Here is a 21,296-nt window from a genome sequence, read left to right on the forward strand (position 1 = left end):
TTGTAAAAAATAAAGGCTCTGCAGCTCCTATCTGATAGCATCGTGTTCAGCTTGTATTAAAGAGTTGAAATTTTAGTGTGCTTTTCTAATGAGGGGTGCAGGGCATTTTCCACATCGAGCTGGCAGATTTCCTCCTCAAGTTCTAGTTTTCTGTTGTTACACTTCTTGAGAGAGGATTGGGAAAAAATAATGTACCCACTTAAGTAAGGCCGGGTTCACACGTTGGATAATTAGGCTGATATCGGACCCGATCTTCCCCTTCCGACAATCTGAAGGACGCCCCGACAGTCGTGATGATGCTAAAGATAATCTTATCAGATATTCCTGCCGTGTGTGGTGTGTTAAGAGTGCTCTGATCTGCTCGGAAGGCCATCAGGAGCGCTCCGATCGCAAATATTCAACATGTTGGATTTTTTTTTTTGGCCCGATATCGCAGCGTGTGATGTGTCTTCCGACCACAAACGAGCACACAGCCTGCTGAATGTGACGTGCAGCCAATCAGAAAGCGAGGTGACGAACGTACGGAGCGGAAAATAAAATCAAAACAGAGATTTCTTGTCCGAACTGTAAATGTTCGTGTGTGGTGGTGGTGTTCTTACCATGTGGCTGCACACCACACACTGTACGACCAAGCCTGTTAGATCCATGATTGTTTTATCTTCACGTGTGTGGTCTCTCAGGTTTTGGAAACATATAGATAATTTTAAAATCCTGTCATTTGAACAGGCTTAAGCCTTAAAGGTTTCCCATAGCAGTGTAGGTGATGTATTCTCATTGTCATTAGTTTCAAAGAATAACTTGTTCGATGTAATGTTCGATTCCAGATATTTACAGAACTTGGCATCTGTAATAAGTTGAGGATTGAAACTAAAATTTCTCTGGGTAGGCACATTTTCGCCAAACTGTAATGAAAAAGATGTTGGGCTATGATCCGAAATGCTAATATTGTGGTATTTTGGGTTGTAAGAAAGTGGCAAAGGTTTGCCATCTACCAAGAAAAAGTCTATCCTTGTATAGTTATTGTGTACATTTGAGTGAAAGTAATTTTCTCTACTAGTAGAAATCTACGAGGAGATCTACTAGTAGATTTCTGCTACTTTTCTACTACTACTTTCTCAGGTACGCCCCTGTCCGAAGTGGCATTCAGCATACAGGTGGGCCTTCTCAGGATCAGTGAATGTGGACTCTTTACCATTGTGTGTCACAATCAACTTGGCTGGATATAGGAGGCCAAATTTAACTCAGTTGGTCTTGCAGCAACTTCCTGGCTGGAGTGAAGGCGGCTCTGTGTTTAACTACAGCGGGTAGAAAGTCTCTAAACACCTGAATTCGCTGGCCGTGGTACGTGAGGCTTGTGGATCTCATGACCTTTTGCAGGATGCTCTCCAGCGCATGGCAGTAGTGTACCCTTAAAATAAGGTGTCGAGGCGGTACGTCGTCACCAGGACACTGTCTTAGTGTTCTGTGGGCTCTGTCAATCACCGGTTTTTCATCCAGCTGTAAAACCTCCATAAGCAGCTGTGCCACCTAATCCCTGGTTTTCTGGCCGTTTTCTGCCCCTTCCTTGACTCCCGTGATTCTCAAATTCTGACGCTTAGATCGTCCCTCCAAGTCCAGGCACGTCTCTGACAGTTGTTCAGCTTGGCTGGGTAGCTGCTTTACTTTAGCCTCAAGGTCTGCAACCGTATCCGAAGTAGCATTAGCTGACTCTTATAGACTTTTCAGCGTCTCACTTTGGGAGTCTAGTCAGTTATTTACCACAGAAAATGCGGCGTCACTTTCTGCTTTCAGAGCGGCAGTTTCAGATCTCAAAGTTGTACTCATGACAGCAATTTTCTCATCAGTTTTGTCGCAGATGTCTGACTTAGCTTGGGATAGCTCTGTTTGTAGTGTTGCTATGACGGACAGCACAGCTTGGATGTCTGTGCTAGGTGTGTTCTGTGTCGGATCCCCGCCCCCACTCTGCGCCGGTGCTTCAGTAAGGCCTTCCTCGTCATTAGGCATTTCCCAGGACTTCCCTGCTCATCTCTGCGTTTTTCGTTGCGAAGTGATCACTTTTAGAATTTAAGATGGAAAACGCGACAGCTGGTAGATCAGGGGTTACACAGGTTTTGTTTAAAAGGTAATTTTAACGTGAAATCTGCAGGAGCTACAACCAGATGCGTCTTATCTCCTCATTGCTCCGCAGCGCCCCCAAAAATTGTGTATTTTCAACGCTTACCCCAGTGTCACGAACAAACTGGATGTTTTATCATTAACAAAGAGGTAAGACAGAGATTAAGTGCAGTCACTTTGATTAATCAAGTAAATGTGAATAATTTGAGTGACAGAGGAATTATTTTGTAACCTTATTTTGTAACAGCTACCTGTGCTAACTAGAGGATGACATTTTTTTGGAATTCCCGTGGGTCACGTGATTCCTGCGGGATTCCTGTGGGATGGAAGCCAAAATTTTATCAATCCCGTGATTGGGATGGGACGGGAATAAAATGAACGGGAGCAGGCAGGAGCTGGAATGCCAAAAGTAGATGATGATTTTCATCTATTTAATGCCGCGTTCACACTGGGTGCGATCAGATGCTACAAATTCGCGGGGGTCGCGTGGCGACGGACGCGCCTCCTTCGCCCGGTGTGTCGCTCTGCTTTTGCTGCGAAAATTCGCCCCGGTGCGTTATCAAATAGGAGGAGGTTCCATTCCGCTCGCCGGCTCCGGTTGTCCGTCAAGTTAACATGACGGACCTTTATCACACGGAGCGAGTTGTTGTGAAAAGCTCCCAATACAGAGAGTATCATTATTTGCTGCAGGAGCCGAGTCTGGATGACGGCTGCTTTCAGTGATCCTTCCGCCTCTGCAGGACCCAACTTGAGGACCAACTGTCCCGTTCACGCGCGCACATGTAAACAATTAAAAAAAAAAAAAAAAAAAAAAACTCCGCTACTTGCTGCTCCTCGCTCTTCCACCAAAAACTGTCATAATTGTGTTTAGAAACCAGTCACCATTTGTTTTATTATACATCTGTGTAGTTAATAAGTAAAATAATCTCCATTCGCTTGCACGCGCACGTAACATAAAAAGAAAAAGAAACTCCGCTGCTTGCTGTGGGGCTGCTGCTTGCTCCAAAAACTGTCATAATTGTGAAATAAAGGACAAAAGAGACATAAGTCCTGCTCACAGGCTGCTACCAGAGACAGGACATGTTCACATCTTCAGTCAAACTCCAGACATCTCCACGTCACTACATATTCAATCCCTGATTGATCATCAGAGTGCGAGACATACGGGAGTGGGATGGGAGTGGGACTGATTTTGAGTGGGAGCGGGATGGGATTGGGAGTCATCTTTACAGGAGTGGGACAGGATGGGATTTATTTTTTTACTCCAGTCCAGGATTGGGACAGGATGGGATTTTTTTTTTCTGGGAGCGGGATGGGACGTGAGTGAAAATCCACTCCCGTGTCATGCTCTAGTGCTAACTGCTTCAAAGTGCCGCATCAATGGCACAGGTGTCCTGTTGAGATCACATCGCTTCCTCTCCAAGACGTCATGGTCACACTTTTGCAAAATTGGATAAATTTGCCTGACTTTACACGTAATAAAACCGTAAAATGTGGATGTCAAGGAACAAATGTTGATGAAGCAAAGGATTCAGTTTTTTTTTTTTTGGGGGGGGGGGGGGGGGGGGTGCTTGCCCTCAGTGTGATTTGGAGAATTGTGTTAAATTCTCAGGAATTAAAATTGATTAGATAAATAATTAAAAAATTTTAATCTTCCACACCAGAGGATCGTGGTCGGATTGAAGAGCGCCGTCGTAATGAATTGTATCGACAGTACTATGAAGAACTCCAGCGACGTAACGAGGTGGACCGTCCCGTTGACTGCTCTGTCATTGTGGTCAACAAGGCACAGAAGTATGTCCACTCTCCATGACCAACACAAACCAGAACCAAAAAGACTGACGGTTTCATTTCATACCGCTCCTGTGTGTGTGTGTGTGTGTGTGTGTGTGTGTGATTGTGCTTGAAAAACAACTGTAGGGAGTATGCTGAGACGGTCGGGCGCAAAGTCCGTGATTTAGGTATGATGGTGGACCTGATCTTCCTCAACACAGAAGTGTCGTTAACTCAGGCACTGGAAGATGTCGGACGTGTCCGCACTCCCTTCGCCATCATTATTACCCAGCAGCACCAGGTCCACCGATCCTGCACGGTCAACATCTTGTTTGGAACTCCTCAAGGTAAGACTATGTGAATGGTGGTCAGTTGGCCCACACGTGACAGGTGCAGGGTCCCGGTTTCATGTTGTTGTTGCTGCTGCTGTGTTGCCTTCAGAGCATCGGAACATGCCAATGGAGGATGCCATGATGTTGATTGCACACAACTACGATACGTACAAAGTGGAGAACCGTGAGAAGGAGCGTGAGGAAACTGTCAGAAAGGCTGCAAAGATGGCTGACGACGTGTTACTGAGGGAGGCTGACCGAGAGCGCCACCCTGTTTCTGTGCTAACCACCATTACGCTGCTGTCGGAAAACAGGTATGTCACGTAGACGTGTTTCCTGAAATAGTTGGAAATCACTGAGGCAGCTTCTCTCTCTGAAATTATTTCACTAATTTACCTGAGAGCAGGTGGGTAGGTGGAGCTTCAACTTCTTCAAAGTCTTATGATTTACTCTCCCTCTGTACGTTGTACATGCACTACTTATATATATATATATATATATATATATATATATACACACACACACACACACAGTAGTGTTCAGAATAATAGTAGTGCTGTGTGACTAAAAAGATTAATCCAGGTTATTACTTATTGTTACATGGGAACAAGGTACCAGTAGATTCAGTAGATTCTCACAAATCCAACAAGACCAAGCATTCATGATATGCACACTCTTAAGGCTATGAAATTGGGCTATTAGGAAAAAAAAGTAGAAAAGGGTGTGTTCACAATAATAGTAGTGGCATTCAGTCAGTGAGTTTGTCAATTTTGTGGAACAAACAGGTATGAATCAGGTGTCTCCTATTTAAGGATGAAGCCAACACCTGTTGAACATGCTTTTCTCTTTGAAAGCCTGAGGAAAATGGGACGTTCAAGACATTGTTCAGAAGAACAGCGTAGTTTGATTAAAAAGTTGATTGGAGAGGGGTAAACCTATACACAGGTGCAAAAAAGTATAGGCTGTTCATCTACAATGATCTCCAATGCTTTAAAAAGGACAAAAGATGCGTGGAAGGAAATGGAAAACGACCATCAAAATGGATAGAAGAATAGCCAGAATGGCAAAGGCTCACCCATTGATCAGCTCCAGGATGATCAAAGACAGTCTGGAGTTACCTGTAAGTGATGTGACAGTTAGAAGACGCCTGTGTGAAGCTAATTTATTTGCAAGAATCCCCCGCAAAGTCCCTCTGTTAAATAAAAGACGTGCAGAAGAGGTTACAATTTGGCAAAGAACACATCAACTGGCCTAAAGAGAACTGGAGGAATATTTTGTGGACTGATGAGAGTAAAATTGTTGGTTTTGGGTCCAAGGGCCACAGACAGTTTGTGAGACGACCCCCAAACTCTGAATTCAAGCCACAGTTCACAGTGAAGCATGGTGGTGCAAGCATCATGATATGGGCATGTTTCTCCTACTTGAAATGGGTGTTTCAACAAGACAATGACCCCAAGCACACTAGTAAACGAGAAAAATCTTGGTTCCAAACCAACAAAATGTGTGTGAAGAAGTTGATGTGAAGAAATCATGAAAAACTGGTTATACACCTAAATACTAGTTTAGTGATTCACAGGATTGCTAAAAAAAGCAGTTTAAACATAATAGTTTTGAGTTTGTAGCGTCAACAGCAGATGCTACTATTATTGTGAACACCTCCTTTTCTACTTTTTTTTTTTGTAACTAATAGCCCAATTTCATAGCCTTAAGAGTAGGGATGGGTATTGATAAGATTTTATCGATTCTGCTTATCGATCCGATTCCTTATCGATTCCGCCTGTGAATTTTGTGCTAAAAGTAGGCTTTACAGGTTTCTATGTATTTCAGTGAGTCTTAAAGTAAATAAATATGAAATTGCTCACTGTATCCTTGATCTCTGGATATAAATAAAAATAAAAGTGTTTCGCTTTGAAGTTATTAATTCTGACTGGACTCTATCATTGTAACTTGACTCGTCAGAGAGCAGCGCAGCGTTTGGAGCTGTGTGAACAGAAAGGAGGATGATTCTCGTTTCTTTCTCACAACAAGACAGGAGTCCCAGTTAGTAACTTTAATCCGCACAAAAGTGACTCACGATTTCACATATTCAGGGATGAAAGTGGTGTAGAACAAAAAAAGCTGAAACCCAAAATTACCACCCAACACCACGTGCACGAAAATGTTTGAATTCTAGAAGCTCTGAAATGCAATCTGGGACTATTCCAGACAATAAACTGGAGTGAGTGCAGCATCTATTTTGGTTTGGAAAAAAAAGCTTTCCTTATTCAAATTCATTCCAGTAGTATTCTGCTCTTACTAGGATGCAGCAGTTTTGTAGCTTGGCAGATAGTTCTGGGGGAAATCACTGAAGAAATTAACAAATTGTATAGTTTGACCGAAACAAACTGTCATTAAACTTAAATAAGACAGGGATGAAATGGAGGTGTAAGAGTCACTAGGTGTTCACTGGAAACACTTTATTTCTGTATTTATGTATTTATGTATGTTCATTGTTAGTTGGTTTTATATTTTTTCTGTTATGTTTTTATTCAGGGTCTTTTTGTCTTTCTCTAAAAATTGTATATAATCATTAAATTAGTTGTTATTACTAGTATTGTTGTGCTTGCTATTATTAATATATAAACAAAGATAAATTTAAAAAATGTAACAATTTGTAATACATTTGACTCTTAGGACAACAAATGCTTGACAGCTGCAACAGCTTAATGCTAATTTTAACATTGAAAATGCCATAGACATGCTAACATGTTAGCATCGGCCCTGTTTTTAAGTTATATAATACATCTATTACTTTTTCAGAAGACCATAACAGGTCGGTTTAACATAAAAAGGTAAATAATACACTCAGCCATATGCTCTTAGGGTTGTAGCAGGGGAAAGCGAAAGAAAAAAATCACGAAGCAATGATCGAGCACTGCTTCGATCTACGAATCACTGCTTCCATTGGTTGAAGGTTCAAAGCAAAGCCGCGCTGCAGAAAAGTTGATTACAGACCCGCTGCAGGGTCTGTAATCAATGTAGAGACATTATAATTTTCCTGACAAACACCCCCAAAAACAACGCCACTCTGAAGGACCGATAAGGGAATCATTAAGTAAAAAGGTTATTGATGTCGGTGGATCGAATAATTTCTTAGGATACCCAAAAGGAACCGGTTCTCGATACCCATCCCTACTTAAGAGTGTGCATATCATGAATGCTTGGTCTTGTTGGATTTGTGAGAATTTACTGGTACCTTGTTTCCCATGTAACAATAAGAATATACTCAAAACCTGGATTAATCTTTTTAGTCACATAGCACTATTATTCTGAACACTACTGTTTGTGCAAAAAAAAAAAATATATATATATGTGTGTGGTGGTGGCTGATAAAAATAAACAGATTCAGAGGGTGTTTTTTTTTTTGTCATAAAAGTGATGTACCCTAAAGGTGTTGCCTGAAGGTCAGTCCACCTGTATTCAGCTATAGTCCACTTCATGATTTATTCCAGTACACAGTCAATCTGGCCTGTAATCGCTTTAATTTGACTTTCTAATTCAATTTATATTTTTCGATCAACAAATGCCTGGGCTCGCCTCTTTGTAACCAGCGGTGTATTCAGATAAAATAACACATCATCACATATGTCTTAATGAGACAGAATGATATCAGTTATCAAGTTGTTCACCAATGAATGTGGCTTTATACACCCTTCAGAAAACCATACACCCTCGGCCTTCAGGGTGTATGGTTTTCTTCAGGTTTCTAAAACTTGATAACGATTTTATCATATACCTATAAATGATAAATGTTTGTATGGTTTTCTGAAGGGGTGTAAAAAGCCATATTCATTGGTGAACAACTTGATAATGATTTTATCATATACAGTGGTTCCTTGTTATCGCGGGAGTTACATTCTAAAAATAAACCGCGACAGGCGAAATCTGCGAAGTAGTCAGCATTATTTTTACAATTATTATAGATGTTTTAAGGCTGTAAACCCCTCACTACACACTTTATACACTTTTCTCAAACAGGCATTAACGTTTTCTCACTTTTCTCTCCTGTGTAAACACTCAAAGTTCAAACCTTAGTAGAAAAAAAGAATGTTTTCCTATAAATATTATGATGGCTTTTAGAACTAACAAATTTAATTTTAACGATCAACCTACGAGGTTGGACACGTAAGAAATTATTAATAGTGACTCACCAGTATTTCACAGTTCCTCTGACCGCGCCTCTTCGTCGTGGCGCCGCTCCGCTGTCCGGATTGGCTGATTGCTCGGGGGGTATGAAAAATATTACCCGTCCACAAAAAGGGTGTGTATTGCTATTTATTCTTTAGTGTTTATCCAATCATATTGGCGTATCATTTATCGGTATGTGATAACAGTGATTACCTAACAAAGTGGTGTCTTCAATTTCACTCCTGCTGTGTTCTCTCTCTCTCTCTCGCTCTCTCTTGCTCTCTCTCGCTCTCTCTCTGACAGCCATCAGTGCTGAACGTTGTCTGGACGTTACTGTAAATACGGGTTTGTACACGTGGTAAATGTTTCTGGGATTTTTTTAATACGTCTAAACATTTGTTGGCGGTAATGAGCTTTGTTAGTTTGCAAGCTGCCAATAATCTCCAAAGAAGAAGCAGGGTTAATGTTGTTTTGGGTTTGAGAGTTTATTAAATCATACTTTGGGGACTGCACGGTGGTTCTCCTAACGGTTTACTTTCTTGTGGACATTAAAAGTTATTAGTGGCGCAGATAACTGTAGCAATTGTTTATTTCTGGAAACAAACACCAAAATTGGGACATGTATTCCTTTGTAAAAACACATTAGCCACCAAAATTTTAATAGGCAGCCAGGTAGGGGTCAAATGAAGAATACACAGGGGTCAAAATTTAAAAATGCTCCAGTCATATGAATACTACACTACATTATTTGTCTGATCAGAAAGATTCCAAAAAGGTATAAAGGTAAATAGTTTGGACTATGTATGACTGAATATTATGAAATTATGTAGAAAAACAGCAACAAGGGTGACAAAGGTCAATGTCAGTTGTACAGGGGTCAAAAGTTAAAGTTGCTTTAAAAAGTGAAACAAATTATTGGTTAACAGGGTTTTAAAAAGAATAATTTGCACCATGTATCATGCTTAGTTATCACGTGATGGGGTAACATATCACATCATATCATAGAATCCAATGCACATTGACCTTGTTTGACCTTTACTTTGTACTTTGGAGACCAAACATTCAACACAGTCAAAATTATTCCACTTATTAATCATGCTACAGAATTCAGAAGTGAGCACCGGTGTTCTGTCGAGATGAGGTGTGCCGTTGAGATGAGGTGCGTGGCACCTCCGCTCGACAGATAAGTCTGTCGAGATGAGGTGCGTCGTCGAGATGAGGTGCCTTGCGTAACTGCATATGTGTTCACTGAGAAAATTACTTGACAAAGTTTGCTTATTTTGATGGTCAAGTAAATGTATAAATTGTTCATCCGCACGTAGTAAGGTATAAAATCTACTCACTATAAAGTAAGTATTTTTAACCTGGAGTTAGCTTATTTCGACAGGCAAAATATACATATACATACGTTTATGCTCCTAACGTAAAATACAGAAAATGTTTTACTTACTAGGCTATAAATATACTGAATACAATTAATAAAAAAAAAACTGACGGAAACAACAAAAAAAAAAAGCGCATGCGCAGTTGCACGTCGAGCGAGTTTACAATCATCTCCCCATGTGCAGTTGCGCGAGGCACCTTATCTCGACTGGTGACGTCCAGGGTAGAGCGATATGCGAAGTAGCGCGATGCACCTCATCTCGACGGGACACCAGTGTAGTAGACCGTCAGATGAAGATAAAACCTCTTAAATCATTCTAAAGTCAGTTTTAAGCAGAAATGCGGCGAAATTCCGGGACCCTTTGAAGCATGGAACCAAATTTCATGAAAAATGAACAAAATGGACTATTTTTCTATAATTTTTTCAATACAACACTCAAAGAGACAATCTGATTCATTTTGAGTTAAACATGACTGTGTTTCACAACCGGCAAGGCTGGTGGTTTTTATTTTGAAATACACAATTGAAACATAAGTCAAGCTTCAGTGAGTATCTCCAAATCAATTTACCGAAATGATCACGCGACACTAAGTGCTGAATGTTGTACAAATTAACAGCGAGGGCTTCCAAACTTACTATTCTTCTTGACAAAAGGGTTCTTGGCTCAGTTCCATGTGGATTGTGCTGCATTTGCGGACCTGGTGACATGGTGCAAATGGAACTAGTGGACCAGAAATCATCACCAAATTTAAAAATCACGTGCCACAAATGCGTTTTTCTGTGTGGGTAGATTCGTAACGCCAGAGGAACTGGATGGGTTCATTGCATACCTGAAGGACAAAAGGTCACGTCTTGGCCGCAGCGCTGGAGAGCCTCTCGCAGGTATGTTGGTGTGCACGTGAATACTCTGTTGAGGTAGATTTTAAAGTGTGCTTACATCGAGTGTAAAACGCTCACCTGCAAAACATCAGATTGTTGATTTGTCGTCTGCAGCTGCACCACCACTCCGCGATGTACCAGCACCACCGCCATCAATGCCCCCTACTGGCCATCCTCTCAGTGCCGCACCGCCCAGCCATCTGCCACCAGGGCCGGGCAGCTCGGCCAACCCCACCCACCAGAAGGAGCTGCAGGCGAAAATCCTCAGCCTGTTCAACAGCGGCACCGGTGCGTCTGGGCCTGGGGTCCCGCCCCCTACCGGTTCTTCCATGCCATCCCAGGGGCAACAGGGTTATGGCGCTGTGTGTCAGCCACACCCTTCGTCAGGCCTAGCGGCCTCTTCCATGCCACCTCTTCTGCAGCATCTTTCGGCATGCCGCAAAACCGCATGGCAGCTCCGCCAGTTGGTCCGAGACCACAGCCACCGACTTCAGGTATCAATTTTGATAATCCGAGCGTCCAGAAAGCTCTGGACACCCTCATTCAGAGCGGGCCGTCTCTCAACCACCTTGTGGGTAGCGCTCCGCCTCAGCAGCCCCCCCAGACCGGGACCTGGCATGAACCAGGCCCCTCCCATGTCCATGTATCCCCGACATTACTGAGGAGGTTGTAGTGAATAAAAGCCGAGGTCCACGTGTCGCTCTGTCCCAGTGAGACACCACGTCAGTCCGTGTAGTGAATTTACTGTGTGCAGCTCGAATGTAGGAATATCTTGTAAAACATTTTTAATGGTTTTTTTTTTTTTTTTTTTTTTAATTCTGGACATTTGTGCTGAGTTGGTTACATTTGGAGACTTCTTATTGTTTAGGTTAGATTTCTCTCCTGTTATTAATCAGAGCTCAGTCTTATTTGTGAATTAAACTTTGAAGTCATGTCGCATGTGTACAGTAAATTTTGGATCCAATAATTTGATTTATTTTCTAAACCAGATGTTTTGTAGTTTGTGCTCAATAAATTGGACAAAATGTCAACAATTTGGAAACAACTTGTCACGGTATGATTAAAAACTCCAGACACATTTGCTGTAATAAAATGGTATTGGTTTATTGCATTTTGTGCTGACAAATCTATAAAATGGAATGGGTATCGCCAGAAGCCATAGATATAGAAGCATTTGAAATGTAAGATAAAACTACTTTTCCTCTTTTTGTATGTACCATTAAACACAACAGAGAATAATACATGTTTTTATTTTATAATATTTAACTTACACTGACACCAAAAATAAACACGTCCACACTAACTGTATTTGATGTATTTACATGAAGCCCTGCCCACTTTTACCCACAACATCCCCAGCAGTTCCAGCCCCCCCAAAAAAACAAAAAAAACTAAAAACACCAAAGAGCTAAAAGGAATGCACTACAGCTTCACTATAAGACCAGATACAGAAAGTCATGATCAGTTTCAGTTCGTAGTGATTCATACCGGTGTGCCTGCCGTCTACAAACATCCACACAAAATGTTTCCAGTGAATTAAAAACAAACCTGAACAGTGACTCGGGTCCTGCGGAGGGGACGTACCGTTTCCTAAACAAAAACCTGTTCTTTAAGGTTTCAAAGCGCTCACAGATGAGCTTTGGGTTGGAATGTTTTGGTAAAGAGTTATATACAGAATGTGAAGGACAGAAATACGGCAAAGATTACATCAGAATTGGATTTGGGCCACAGGATTTCTTTAATTTGTGAACATGGGGTGGCTTTGTTTTTCCCCCAATAAGATTCTTTGTTGGCAGAATAAATATTTGAGTGTCATAAAAATTTAATAAAAAGCTAGATTTCATGACTGGGAACAAACAATTTCAAGAGGTGGGAAATTTATTTGCCATCAAAACTAAGTGGTTTTAATAAATTTTAAACTAGTAGTACATCTGTTTGGAAGCATCAAATTAAAAAGAAATGTCATGACACAAGGATACAATTCAGTTGCTACATGTTTTCAAAGACCAGGTGGATTATTATTATTTTTTGGTTTGGAGAAAGTTTGTTTCTAATTCTGTGGAATCCACACTTTCACTCAGTCACTTGCAGTATGTCGATAACTGAAATATACTTTGGTTATCAGTTTATCTGCAGAATAATTGACACAATATCAGAAACTGCTTAAAAAATAGAATCTTGCACTACAATAGTCATCTGGGATACAATGATTGGCCATTCCGAAAGGAAAACAAAACAAAAACCACTTATACCACAAACACTCAGTATATTTTCAGTACACTTTGTTCAGGGTAGTTGCATGCATGCACTGAGTTACACAATGTAACTGGGTTTCGGCTCCGCTTGCACTGCACAGATGCCTCCTTTCGTTTTTCTCACGTAGACCCGACGCAATCACCAAGTGTGTAATTAGAAATTAAGTGCAGCTGTCGCTGTTCTGATACTGATGGGAGTGATCTGAGCTACAGATGGTACCTGTCGGGTTGTGAGGCACAGCCCTCTTACAAAGTGTTTCAGAGCCCTTAATATCCATTAAAGGATGGAGACTAATAATCACCAGCAAATTTGTCTCATGCTACAGTTATGCAGGCGACTGTTCTGATCGACAGCAGGTTCATGGTGGGCTCCCCCCCCCCTTCATTGTGGACTATCTGGTGTTGTCCAAGCAGAGCCGGTACCAGAATTGGAAGCGCGAGTTTCGTTTTCTTTGATCATTTTTCTGAGTTACACTGCAGTTACATATAAATGCGGAGGGTCAGAGTTAGGATGAAGGAGGCCGGGGGTTCAGGTGGATGGCATGGCAGTGGAGGGATTCCCGATGAATTGCCGGCCGATAACTTTTAGACCGATAACGTAGTAAACCAAGCTGAACAGTGAAAACCATGTTTAAAACTAGTGCTACCTGTTAAAAGTTTCCTAATAAGTATATTGTTCTACCCTCTGCAAACAGAAGAGCTGTTTCCAGAAAAAAACTACTCTATCCTCTGTAAGCAAAGAACTGGTGATCGTGAGATGTTAAAGCTTGTTACTCCACTGCACGATGCAGGACGCGCGATTAACCTGAAACTCGGTCCAAAAAATTCTCACACGAATGAAAAATCATCTGAAAAATGGCCAAAACACACACAGTGTAAAGCCAACATTTATGTGTCAAGATAAGGCTTTTCAGAACTGACCAATTGTTAACCTTGTCCTTTGTTTTATCTATGTTTTTATTATTGCATTTTAACCTGTGAAGTGCTTTGTGACTTCTGTCTGTGAAAGGCACTATATAAATAAATTTACTTAGCTACTTACTAATATTGAGTGCACGTTTTACAACATCAAAAACGTGCGCGCACATCAAACATTCTCTCCACATGCAAAATATTTTGCAATGACAGTTCCAGGGCTCCGTAAAAATGCCTGTTTTTACAAATAAAAATGGAATATTTTACAAAAGCACATTTATCTTTAAACCAACACGTCACATTAACTTGTTGGTTTACATTGAATGACTGAACCAATCAGTGTTTAGCAGAGGCACTTTTACCCAGAATGCTTTGCAGTCTGTTTGTTACAAAACCTCAGAATTAGTGCATTATTCAACATTAAAAGATATGTTATATTTTAACTTTGTACAAATGACAGAATTGACATTAATGGAGTTATTCTATCAGTATTTTCACAAAACCATAAGTTAGTATGACTTTATTTTTCAAGACCTCCGCCTGACCGGAGCATTAGGATTAGTAGAGAGCTCATTTTGTGGGTGCTCTCAGGATTCTTCTGTGCAGCTTCCTACATGGGGCAGCATGGTCAAACATGAAAATACTGGCTCATTCTTTGGGTCTTTTGTCGCTTTTGAAAGCATCAAAAGCGATCGTGTTAAAAGTCAATTTCAGCTTCTTGGTAATTGTAAATGTACCAGAGCCAATACTGGAATTTATTGGTTATCGATCATCTGTAATTTACGATACATTTTTGGGTGGCTTATCGGTTTATTTTTATCAAAGATAACTTTTCAGTTAGCTGATTCTGTTATCGAAGTTAATTTTTTGGTTATCTGTGCCCACCACTGGTTGTAGGTAATAACCATGTAATTCATGGTAAACTACATTCTTAAAGTATTCCATGCCTGCATTTTTTTTTCTCCATTTGTGAGTAGAATAGAAATGTTGACTTAATCCAATTATCTTAAAATAATGGCATCTTATTTGTGCAACTTATTAAAAGTGCTCTCATGTCCCTTCTGCGTAATTACTTGGTCAGTTTTGAATAGGCGGGCTAATCTAACATTTCTACCTTTTTCACATTGGAAGAATGACTTGCAGATGCCTCTTAACTTGAAAATGCTGACAGCATAAATAAGCAAGAGAGGGTGGGGTTGGGTTGAGGATGTCTGCTTTCTGTGCAAATTTGTCAGCATTATTTTAAATCTCTTCCGTTTTGGTGGCAGATTTATGCGCAAGACTTCACATTTACCACCAAAAAAGCGGTTTGTATTAATAATAAAATGGAGAAAAAATGGCAGGGAACATGCGCTGGTGCTGTGTGTTACACCACCTGCTAACTTGCTGAACTACTTCCACTCCTCACTGTAAACCACTCAAATGGACCTGCATTCCATCCTTGGTTCTACAGCCAACAATCTGCTTCAGACAGATTTACATGGTCTTCCTCTTCCACTTGGAAACATCCGCCATGCAATTGTGTTTTACAGGTGACACTCCATCATCGTAAAAGTAGTAAACCTTGTATGCCTCTCCTTATGTAACCGCTTATTTGACAAATTACAGGGGTACTCGAGGAGCTGACTGAACACCAGAAAACCAATAGGTCACTTCGGCATTGCAGCGTAAGAGAATTTTCACGCAAACTATTATGTAATGGATCACTGGACTCTTAAAAGAGCTAAAGTGTCAGAACCACTTTCTGGGTAGAGTTCCATCTCCAAAGTTCCATTATCCTATTGTCTGTTGGAAATGAGATGAGGTATATGTATAAATATTATAAAATAACTGGTTCTGTTTCTTTGCCTTTGAAACCTAACATTGCGTTTGTATACTTCTCTACAACCAGGGTGTGTGGGTGGATTCAGCACTAAGTAGCAGTTGACCTGGCAATGTAATACACCGATCGCTCTCAAACCCTCTCCCCAAATTCTGACTAACCTACACATTTTCCATCTCTCCCTGCTCTGCCCCAAGCTAATGACCTCATCAGGACTGGGTTGGGAACCACTGTAATAAACAGAACTTATTCAAAAACCTGGTTGGTTTCGTTATCCCACTTGGTATTTTCAGTAGACCGTTGTTGCATTGTTTGGCACGTGCGTGGTAAGTACTTCGGAAGTCGTTCACGTGGGTGCAAAGCATTAAGTGAGCAGTTGTAGGACATGCGTGCGCTACGTAAATTACACTGGCATGGCTGAATCTGTGGATAACACTGAGCAATTGTCCGTAACTTGTTCAAAGAAGGGTGTGTGGTTGTAACAGTGGTACAACAATGGTCATTTTTGCCCATCTTTCTGATTAGTAATGCACACTTCACACTGCACTGTTGCAATCTTGGAATAACGATTTTTCCCCAAGCTGATAGCGGAAATGGGACTTGATGCTTTATGCACCACTGAACATGCACATTCAGTTTGTAACATCAGTCTATTGCACAGAGCTGGTGCATATAAAACAAATGCTCTGTCTCGTTGTGCGCTAGATGCTAACATTAGCATCCTTTTCTCTGGACCCATAGTGTGGGGAAATTTTCTGCTGTAAACTCTTAACGGTGGCGTGTGACAATGCATGTATGTAGCGTAATGCAGCAGCAGTGGTGGTAGCTGTTGTCCTTCTGAGATTTATGTATATCCAGAATGTTACAGGGAAAATGGCTGAAGTGATTGGCGGTTCTTGCCTTTGACAGTGTCCTACAACATGTCAAACTGTAAAGGGGTGATCTCAAATTTGTTCCGTGAAGCGCTGTGAGAGTGCAGGCTTAAATAATCAGACGGTGGTTGGGAATGAAAACTTACATCATCTTGGCTGTTCATGAGACAAGGTTGAGACAAATACCCTACAGTGACCTGACCAACCACACAGCCTGAAATGTGAAGCGGTGTCTAACTCTGAAGGTGACTTTACAAAACCTTTCATGTCTTAAAGATGCCAATATTAATGTGGCTGGTGAAGTTACACAAGCTCAAGTTTTTGAAAGTTTGAGTTATTAGACAGTGGAGCCTGATGCTGCTTTCGGTATGGAATTGGAACACGCAGGTTTTAATATGCAAAGTTGGATTGTGTTCTGCACAGTGTGCCAACATTGATCATTCTGGAAAAGAACCTGGACCATATCAGAAGTCTGCTATTGTGCAAGACCTCTGGAACTGCACAGACTGTTGTTCAAATTCCAAACCTTTTGTATGTTATGGAGAAATTAATCCTGGGCCTCAGAGAATGTTGTTTGAGTTTCCTAGGCAGTGAAAACATCAGCTAGAGGGGTACCACAACAATCTGTGAATGGTGGCCAAATTCAGGAGCGCAAAATCTTGCAAGTTTGTTCACCTTTTAATACAGTGTGTAATCGATGAAATTCCTACTTAAAACTACTGGGGCTGTTAAATGTGCAAATGTGAGTTTTCCCAATAAACTTGGGTTTACATTCTTTATTTAAAGCCACAAGTGTACCATGTCTTTACACCTCTGCCTCTGACCTTTTTGATTGGTAATTGACCTAAGCTCTTAACAGTTGTACTAACTGGTCACTTTTCTCTCAGGGCCCCATATGGTGGCTTTGGGGAGAGACAGGGCCGCCCTCGGTCCCGTTCTCCCAATTATGGACGCAATGGACGAGATTCCAGAGAGGCCCGCGATTCACGCGAACCAAGGGATGCGAGGGAGCCGAGGGATGCAAGAGATGTGAGAGACCCAAGGGAGCCCAGGGACCGTGATTTCCGGTACCGTGGTTCAGAGAGCAGGGAGAAGGATTTCAGAGGTGACCCACGAGATCCAGCACTTAGGTGAGTGCCTAAACCAGACCCATTGGACCAAATCTCTAAACAGGTAAAGCTCCACTGCTGTTACATAGTAATTTATTTGCCTGGAATTTCCTTATTGTAGAGAGGAGTATGACCGATACTACCGAAACAGTGTCGAAGAATATACCGGCGGAAGGACGACCCTTCATAGACCCATTTAGAGATCCATGGGATGGACGCCGTGAACCAGAGGGTATGTAATCCATTTAAAACGATTTCTACTCTTTACTGATTATCAGATAAAATTCATGATTAGTTAAATTTTTTGTTTGGCTGGTAAGAGGTTATTGTTAAAATAAAACAAAATTTTCAAGGGCTGCAATCCAGCAGGATGATGCTGTGTTCACATGTTGGCTGTAGGCAGCAGACTGTAAAATAGAGCTTCCATTATTTTTAATGAGATTGATGGAAAATTCCACCATCTCTGGTTGTGTGAGTGGCAACTGCACACTGTGACACCATGAAAAGTTGTGTATTTTCTCTTTCAAATATGTTTATTGGGAAACTAGTCACACAACAGAGAAATTAATACTCGATAGTTGTTTCCTTTCTTATTTTAACAGAAGCAAGAAAAAGTAATCCCTGTCAAAAATAACTACTAACAGAAACCTGCATCAACAAGGAAGACAAAACAAAAAGGGAAGATGGAAGAAAATAAATAATAAAAAGATTCCCCCCCCCCCAAAGGAGTGCATTCAATTCAGTCTTACTCCTCCTCGAGATGAGAGACCAGTGGCTGCCAGATCTTATCAAAGTTCTTCAATTTGTCCTTCAGAATAAATCTAATTCTCTCCAGATGTAAGGTGTTTGTCAACTCAGTCAGCCATTGTTTGAAGGAAGGCACCTCTTTCTTTTTTCCAGTTTAGTAGGATGAATTTTTTTTGGCTGTTATAAGGCCATAAGCCAGGGGTGCTTTTGTGCAGATTTAGCAGTTACAGTTTTGAAGTTTGGGGCATAGAGCAAAACTATGTGATAGGGTAGCCTCCATGGACTTGCATTTCTCGCACAGAGGAGAGACCTCAGGGAATATTTTATGTAGTCTTCGTTTGGGAATAATGTAATCTGTGCAGTATTTTGAATTGAATTAAACAGTGTTGCGCATTTATAGAACATTCATGATGTGCTCTACACTCTTCCCACACACTGGGAGGTATCAGGGCTCCTAACTCTCTTTCCCAGTCCTCCTTTATTTGTCCATCTTTGGAAGACACATGATTTGTAGTGTTTTCATATAGTGTCGAGATTATGGTAACGAGGGTGGGGAACAGATTAAATAAATTCTCTATCCTGTCTGGGTTTGCCTTCTTAAAATATCAAAAGATGATTCCTTGGCAAATATATCTTCCTTGGAGATGGTGGAAAGATGCAAAACTCCCTTCTATGTAAAGGTTACCCACGCCACCGATCCCTAATCGCTTCCACATGGTAAAGGTTACATCCAGAATAGGTTATTCTGTTTGATGCTATTCTGAGAAGTAACTGTTGGAGCCAGTCTTGATCCTGAACTTGCACTGGTAATAATTTGCTTTTTGCCCCAGTTAATCTTGTACCCTGAGGAACTGCTAAACAGAAGAAACATTTTCAAAATTGAAGGAATTGTAATCCTAGGCTGAGTGACAAATTACAAAATATCATCGTACAATAAAATCTATTCCTGGTGTATTCTGTATTATAGCCATGTATGTCTAGATGTGAGCAGATAGTCTCGGCCAGTGGTTCTATGGCTAAGGCGAACAGCAGAGGGCTAAGTGGGCAACCCTGCTTCGTACCCCTGCCCAGCAGAAAAGGCCCAGAAAGAGTTTTATTAGTAAGTATTCTGGCACGGGGCTATTGTATAAGAGTTTAATCCAGGAGACAAATTTATCACCACAATTGAGCTTCTGCAAGACCGAAAATAAGTATGCCCACTCGACCCAGTCCAAACGCTTTCTCAGTGTCCAAACTCAGGATAATCAGGTCTTTTTGGGGAAGTCTAGAAGAGTTCATGATGTTTAAAAGACATCAAAAATTGTGGAAGGAATCCTTTGTGGGATAAATCCAGTTTGGTCTGGGTGAATCAGCTTGCACATAAATGCATCAAGTCTGTCTTTCCCTTTTTTGGGGAGGAGGGTGATATGGCTTTGGTCAGTGTCTGAGGCAGAACTCCCTCATGGTAGGACTGACTGTACTTTTTATGAAGATATGGGACCAATCATCCCCAAACCTTTTATAAATCTCATTTCTGAGTCCGTCAGGGCCAGGACTTCTACCATTTTTCATTGAACCAATAGTGTCTAAGTCTTTACAGGTGATATCTACCTCTAGGGCACTGTGGTCCGCTTGACTCAGTGATGGAAGATCACAGTTATCTAGAAAGGTCTGCATTGTTTCCCCTACAAAATTTCAGAAGTGTGTAGAGTTTCATAAAACTGTCTGAATCTGTCATTAATATCCCTGGGAGATGTAAGGATATTGCCAGAACCTGAATTAATTTTATGGATAGTCCTGACATTTTCAAATTTTTGTAATTGTCTTGCCAACAATTTATGTGGCTTATCACCAAATTCAAAATGTTGCTGTTTTGTAAAAAATAAAGGCTCTGCAGCTCCTATCTGATAGCATCGTGTTCAGCTTGTATTAAAGAGTTGAAATTTTAGTGTGCTTTTCTAATGAGGGGTGCAGGGCATTTTCCACATCGAGCTGGCAGATTTCCTCCTCAAGTTCTAGTTTTCTGTTGTTACACTTCTTGAGAGAGGATTGGGAAAAAATAATGTACCCACTTAAGTAAGGCCGGGTTCACACGTTGGATAATTAGGCTGATATCGGACCCGATCTTCCCCTTCCGACAATCTGAAGGACGCCCCGACAGTCGTGATGATGCTAAAGATAATCTTATCAGATATTCCTGCCGTGTGTGGTGTGTTAAGAGTGCTCTGATCTGCTCGGAAGGCCATCAGGAGCGCTCCGATCGCAAATATTCAACATGTTGGATTTTTTTTTTTGGCCCGATATCGCAGCGTGTGATGTGTCTTCCGACCACAACGAGCACACAGCCTGCTGAATGTGACGTGCAGCCAATCAGAAAGCGAGGTGACGAACGTACGGAGCGGAAAATAAAATCAAAACAGAGATTTCTTGTCCGAACTGTAAATGTTCGTGTGTGGTGGTGGTGTTCTTACCATGTGGCTGCACACCACACACTGTACGACCAAGCCTGTTAGATCCATGATTGTTTTATCTTCACGTGTGTGGTCTCTCAGGTTTTGGAAACATATAGATAATTTTAAAATCCTGTCATTTGAACAGGCTTAAGCCTTAAAGGTTTCCCATAGCAGTGTAGGTGATGTATTCTCATTGTCATTAGTTTCAAAGAATAACTTGTTCGATGTAATGTTCGATTCCAGATATTTACAGAACTTGGCATCTGTAATAAGTTGAGGATTGAAACTAAAATTTCTCTGGGTAGGCACATTTTCGCCAAACTGTAATGAAAAAGATGTTGGGCTATGATCCGAAATGCTAATATTGTGGTATTTTGGGTTGTAAGAAAGTGGCAAAGGTTTGCCATCTACCAAGAAAAAGTCTATCCTTGTATAGTTATTGTGTACATTTGAGTGAAAGTAATTTTCTCTACTAGTAGAAATCTACGAGGAGA

General features: G+C 41.1%; 1 protein-coding gene across 1 annotated transcript in view; it reads left to right on the forward strand.

Moving 5' to 3' along the window:
• ncoa5 (nuclear receptor coactivator 5) overlaps nucleotides 1–21,296 on the forward strand; it is a 65,061-nt gene that overhangs the window by 33,068 nt on the left and 10,697 nt on the right. The window contains 8 exon segments of the mRNA XM_034167549.1: nucleotides 3,780–3,909; nucleotides 4,036–4,235; nucleotides 4,330–4,534; nucleotides 10,562–10,653; nucleotides 10,765–11,306; nucleotides 17,358–17,644; nucleotides 17,745–17,786; nucleotides 17,788–17,855. Of these exon segments, the coding sequence (XP_034023440.1) occupies nucleotides 3,780–3,909; nucleotides 4,036–4,235; nucleotides 4,330–4,534; nucleotides 10,562–10,653; nucleotides 10,765–11,306; nucleotides 17,358–17,644; nucleotides 17,745–17,786; nucleotides 17,788–17,855 (1,566 nt within the window).

Source organism: Thalassophryne amazonica, chromosome 3 (genome assembly GCF_902500255.1).
Source record: "Thalassophryne amazonica chromosome 3, fThaAma1.1, whole genome shotgun sequence".
Lineage (NCBI taxonomy): Eukaryota > Metazoa > Chordata > Actinopteri > Batrachoidiformes > Batrachoididae > Thalassophryne > Thalassophryne amazonica.